This window comes from Nematostella vectensis, chromosome 3, assembly GCF_932526225.1.
Source record: "Nematostella vectensis chromosome 3, jaNemVect1.1, whole genome shotgun sequence".
Lineage (NCBI taxonomy): Eukaryota > Metazoa > Cnidaria > Anthozoa > Actiniaria > Edwardsiidae > Nematostella > Nematostella vectensis.
In genome coordinates this window covers 9,513,405-9,519,404 of record NC_064036.1, presented here as the reverse complement: position 1 = coordinate 9,519,404, position 6,000 = coordinate 9,513,405, and the positions used below count along the sequence as shown (strand labels likewise).

General features: G+C 42.2%; 1 protein-coding gene across 1 annotated transcript; it reads left to right on the top strand.

The window, feature by feature from the left end:
• Positions 1–781: 781 nt before the first annotated feature.
• LOC116618719 lies at positions 782–5,546 on the top strand. Its single transcript, XM_032382759.2, has 6 exons — positions 782–885; positions 1,194–1,372; positions 2,613–2,669; positions 3,396–3,561; positions 4,036–4,202; positions 4,975–5,546. Exons 1-6 carry the CDS (start codon positions 792–794, stop codon positions 5,113–5,115), a joined length of 804 nt encoding a protein of 267 aa, XP_032238650.2. The 5' UTR covers positions 782–791; the 3' UTR covers positions 5,116–5,546.
• Positions 5,547–6,000: the final 454 nt, after the last annotated feature.

Here is a 6,000-nt window from a genome sequence, read left to right as displayed (position 1 = left end):
TAGCTAAACACTTTTGACACTTAAATAAAGTTTATGTATGTATGTATGTATGTACTTCCAAAAGCACGTACTCACTCGTGTTGGATGCTTTTGGATGTTTTCCGACAAAAGCGGTATCTCCACAGGATTCCAACCCCCGGTAAGTTTTTTTTTTCTCAGCAAAACTCTCCCACGCAAACGTGCTTTGTCGATGTCGTCGTTGGCTTCTAAGGTCATAGAGAACAAGCGTACAGATCTCGCCGAGCTAAAGCGCATTGTCTGGCGACAAATGAAAATGAAGAAACATTGGCGTTTGGGGTCTCTGGTACCGTAACGTGTCAAGGACCTTCTCAATCAGGCGTGGTGCTGCGTGCTATGGCGCCTCCCCCCTCCTCGACCAATCAATCAACTTTATTTATCCACGGTAATAAATTCACAATTTACAATTGGTTTTCAAATTAGCCATATATCCATCTATTCACATAAAGTATGTGACCGCGTTCGACGGAGTGCTCGAGCGTCATCATCACTAAGTAAGGCTGTGCAAGTGATAAACTGTCCAACTTCAAGTCTGATATATCAAACATAGCTGGCTTGATTGACTAGAGCGTTTTAAAAGGCCATTCTTGCGAGGTTTAGAAATGTTCTTGCTATTTTCTCTTTGCTATGTGCTTTGTCTATGTGTTCTGTCTGTCTAGCTCATGAAGAATGTCTCTTCAGCTATTGTTTAAACGGCAAACTCCAAAATTAGACGAAACCCCGCCATTATTTATGTTGTTTGCAAGGGTTGTTAGCTCCTTACCCTCGCTTCCATGCCACGTGACGTAATTTTCGAAAATGTATATTGCGCGCGCAAGCTTGGTTTGGTGGAAGGGGAGGCTTTCGCTGTGCGCTACAAACCCAAGGGTAAATAGACAATTTCCTAGTAAAAAATGTCATATATATTTTTTCTCTTACTCTTTCGCTTTTTTCCATAGATTTTCTGTGATTCAAACAACTTTTTTTTTCCTTTTTGATCTTCTTCTGGAATATAGCCGTGACACGGGAACTGTCCGAGTGTGAAAAGCGAAACTATATTTGAGTCACGCATTATCGATACTACTTGAAATAACTTTGCACAATAATAGAGGGTTAAAACCCGAGTATTTGTGTAATTTTCGTTTATCCTCTAATATTACAGCACTCAATCGTGGTATATTCTTTGCTAATTTTAGTTAAAATGGCCGAAAGAAGAGAAGTGCCAAGATGGGCGCTTATAGGAGCAGGTTTGTTCGGCTGTCTGCTAGTTATATGCGGTATTGGCAATGTTGCTTGTGGAGGCATGTTCCTCGGACAGAAAAATTCAGCTCATGCGCCATTTTCGAGGGGTTTGGGATTCTGGTCTGGAGTGGTCGTAAGTACTGTTCACAATGATGAGTAGAACGGGGTATAAAATAAAGGAAAGGGTCGACTGAAGTAAAACTTTTGTTGACACCACAAGTAATAATGATTCGTCCTCAAATCTAGGGTCATTAGATTTCTCTTTGATAAAATTCTTTAATAAAGTTTGTATAGGTTGTGGACGCTCGTACTAGCGAATTTTAATCACCGGCTGAAAATTGTCTGATTTGTCTGCAGCAGCGGTACCCGCCTGGCAGAGCTTTCTTCCTTTTTGTTTCTATCAGTTCACTTATCCGTGTCGCGAGTCGGCGCTTTCGAGCAAACAAACGGACAGACTCGCGACATGGATAAGTGTACTGATAGAAACAAAGGAAGAAAGCTCTTCTAGCAGGGTACAGCCGCGGCGGCGGCGAATTCGCCGGTATCTAGACTTCTGATTCGTCCGTTACTGGCTGGCGATCGCTTGCGATTGAATTCGCTTCATACGAGGAGGGTACGAAATCGCCTAGTGTGTCATAGGCTTTAGAGACGGTTCTTTTTAAATGCCATTCCTAATGCAAATGAAAGCAAATCAACGAAGTCGATTGTTTTATGCTCGTCATTTGGAACGGATTATGAAAAGAATGGCTTTTTCCCTTGGCCTAAGGTTTAAATTCGACTAAAGACAAGCGAGTGTTGAATTAGTCTCTTCCTGTTAGTAGGTTGTCCTGATTAAAGTGTGAACCGTCCTCTAATTACATTATCCTGTAAGCAGTGACTCACTCACCGTCGCCCCGATTGCGACACCTACAAAAAAATTGGATCGGACCGGATCAGATCGCGGATCGGACCGGAATGGATGACGGATCGGACCGGATCATCACAAATTTTTAAGGGGACAAGAGGGGAATGATGCAAGGGGGGTAAATAAATGGTCTTGTAATATGACTCTACAGGGTGAGCAAAATAGCCTGAATATAGACCTGAAGGAAGCAATCTCTGGGTGTCAAACTTGGACAAAGATATTTGTGCGTCAGGGGGGTGCAAATAAGTGTTCACGTGATTTCACGTAACACCACAGGGGGACCAAAATAGCAAAAGTAATAACACCTGAGAAAGCAATGCCTCGAGTTTTTGTGACGTGATGTCCTTCCGTCCGTCTGTCCCCAAATGTCGTGTTACAACTAAACTTGCAGACACGCAATAATACATTGTATTTGTCTAAAAGTACAGATAAAGTTATTAAATGAATCATGGCGTGTGTCTTATTTCAGATGCTGATCACTGGCTTCGTGGGAGTGGCTGCGCTCATAGCGAAAAACAAAATCGTAGTAAGTATTTCCCCTGACATACAGATACGTAACATCGTAATGGGGCATGAAAAAAATCATTTTGGAGTATAATTTGGAGTATAATACTGTACCGGCTTATGGACCCTTTTGAATACCACTATTGCGCACTTAGCCAAATTTAATCCCCAACCCCTTCCCAAACACACACCTGGGATCGTTTCGGGTCCTGGGATCATTTCTGGCCCTGTACAGACCGCGTCCTATGAATTTGGATAGCTTTGATGGCGAAGTCTCGAAAACGTGCTTCTCCAAGTTCCAAGTCAGCGATCAGCGTTTTCTATTTTACCATCCCTCCGGAAGTCCAAAGTGCTGATATCTTCATTTAAACAAAACCTTTAGGATGTCCGGAAAATATTGGGCAATGTGCCTAGAAACTGAACTAAAAATATGGACCAGGAATCCATATGGGCTTTTTTCTCGACACTGCCACGGGTGATCTGGGTCCCCTCTCTCTTTTGTAACTTTGACACCCTAATAAATCACGGGACCTAAAGCTTTAGGTTGTGCCCCCCCTTGGTAGCCAAAAAGTGGGTTGTTTCTTATTAAGGAATCTTCAAATACTATGCTTTTTCCATATAATACTTATGACTGCTCACCCCCCCCCCCCCCCCCCGCCTTTGGGAACGCGCCTAAATCTAGTCAGAATAGAGATGTGCTCTAAGGTGGCGTCTTCTGGAAACAAAATTATTTTATTATTTTCCACAGTTTGGGCTTTACTTCTCTATGACTATTATTAGCCTCGTGATCGCTATAGTCCAGAGCGCTCTTGCTGGAGTGGCGTACACCCTACTTCAACTCGTAACTAAAGGAAAATGCTGGATGAGCGATGGCACGTGTGAATGTAGAGATGTCGGCACGAGGGTCACTCTGAGTAAGTTTGCTATATCTTTAAATCAAAGGCGTAGAGGCTACTAGTGGCGAACATGGTGTTATACGCTGGTGCTGCTGCTGCTGCTTCTGCTACTGGTGATGTTTGATATCTGCACTGCTCTAACCTGAATCGAAGAAACGTAAAAGAACCACTGGGGACGCAATTAACTGGCAGTGACCACCTCCAGTGACAGTGCTTACAATGCTTGCTGAAAGTACACACAAGCCATCATTTAACCCGTATACAATTATTACCATGGCAACCAACACAACCACCATCATTACCTCTATAATCATTACCATAATGACCTCCAAAGCCACCATCTTCATCATATACAATCATTACCCTTACCACCACCTATACATTCATTACCATAATTACCACCAGTATCATCACCATAACATGTCAACCTATGTCATGGAACTCTGTACCACAGACGGCTTTCTCGACTCATGTGCACCGCTTGCCTTACAGCTTCATTTCAGTGCCCTCGGTCGGACCTTGATTACTCTGCTGTGAACGAGTACCTTATTGCTATCATGGCCATCTCTATCATCGCCACCCTGATCAGCTTCCTCACAATGCTCATGTCGTGTATCGGCTGCATGTTCACGTGCCTCACAAGACAGCACTGGAGCACGGTGAGTGCACTTCAAAGCGTAAAATTCATGGTAATGCAGCTAACAGGTAACATAAGCTTGTCAGGGGCAGAGGTTACTTCAGTTATTACTCGCATTTGTCAGCCCTTAAGCCCCTATTCCATGCCTGGCCAAGAAATTTCGAGTAGCAGGAAAAACCCATTGCTAGTAAGTATTAAACTACTAATCGAATATCGTGAAGGAGCCAACATTATTCTACCCAAAATGCATTGCTTAGTATGAGCGGCCATTTTTTATGCCAAATCAACACGTTTGTCAAATTCTCAGCTTGCTTCATTGTATTCTTGTACATTTATTGAGAAGTCTCTACTACGTCTCCCTGATTGGGATTATTCAGGATTTATCTCTGATAAAAACAAAACGATGCAATTCTAGTAATATGCCTTGTACGTTACCGTCTTTTGGCACGACATTAAAGTCCATATTAAATAATAGAAAGAGTCCATATTAAAAAATAGAAAATTCGTTCTTTCAATATATGGAAGATGTCGCGAACGAAACCGTGTCATCAACATTAATGTGTAAGCATTTGGGTTAGCTTGCTATGGGCAATGAAAACATCACTGACATTAACATAGCTAATGATTACTTAGTCAAAAGCCAAATGAATTACCTAAGAGAAATATCATTTGGATTCCCTTTGTCTACGTATTCCAAAATTAACATGATTCTTTACAGATTTAATGAGAGCTGGCCAGCAGGCTTATTTGGTTATTAGAGAATTATTCCTCCCTTTTGTTTGTTTTGATTACAGCGGTCTCAAGGACATGCCTTTCCACCGACCACTGGCTATCCCAGTACTCAGCCTGGCGCCTATCCAATGACGCAATCTGAATACCCCACCCAGGTCCAGTACCCAACCCCAGTCTTTCCTGCAAGTGATGGTCAGAACTGATTAAAGCCTCCTCCGCTATAGCTGATATAGGCAAACCCCTAGAGTTGAAATAACAAAGAACCGGCGCGCTGTACATCAGTTAATTACTGTGAATTATTTTGTAATAATTTCTATCAGTTTTATTGGTACGGAAGGCACAACAAGGGGAGGTTCAAAATATAAGATTTACAAGGTCTGCTAGCAGTGATAGTAAAATGATGTTTTGGTTGATTAAAATTTAGCGTTTGATGATATTCATAAGAATGATGACGATAATGATGCTTCCCCAGAACAGAACTTGAACACTTAAATCCAGTAGAAATAAGCTTCGGAAATTGGAGCTTGTAACAAAATAAGTAATCATTGATGATTAATGTTCTCACTAACGGGAGTCTCCTATAACTCGTCGCAAGAAAAGCACCGAATTTGTCAATAAAGATTTTAAACTTACCGATACTTTTTCAGCCATTTTCTGCCGCATCATGGAACTCGGCGAATTTCACTCTCCCGTTAACACCAATAAAAGCAATTTGGGTGTGGTCAAGAGAAATTCTTATCCCTAAGAAATAACACATCGGGGAGGCCCCAAGACATAGCACTACCGTCAGATCCCGACAATAAACCTGGAAGTATTAAGCATTTGTTAGCTTTTGGTTTACTACCATTAGCGGAATCCCTAAGGGGATAGCAATATCGGAAGAATCTTTGAACACCCTTCAAGGGATTGCGTTTGGCAATCCCAAACGCAATCCCTTAGGATAGGACGATCACCCTCCTACCTTAATAAAAGGATCCCCTCCATCCACCATCCCCCCCCCCCCCCCCCCTCAACCCTGGCTTGTTAGAGTACTTTCGAAGAATCGCCGTTAAATGTTTTTTTTTTCTGAAAATGTGGAGTTTTTGGCA

Bases quoted from the DNA above. Each gene is read 5' to 3' on its own strand.
- LOC116618719 (XM_032382759.2), top strand. From the start codon at position 792: ATGCCACGTGACGTAATTTTCGAAAATGTATATTGCGCGCGCAAGCTT. The intron at 2,670-3,395 runs GTAAGTATTTCC...TATTTTCCACAG, and splicing joins TAGCGAAAAACAAAATCGTA to TTTGGGCTTTACTTCTCTAT. The intron at 4,203-4,974 runs GTGAGTGCACTT...TTTTGATTACAG, and splicing joins CAAGACAGCACTGGAGCACG to CGGTCTCAAGGACATGCCTT.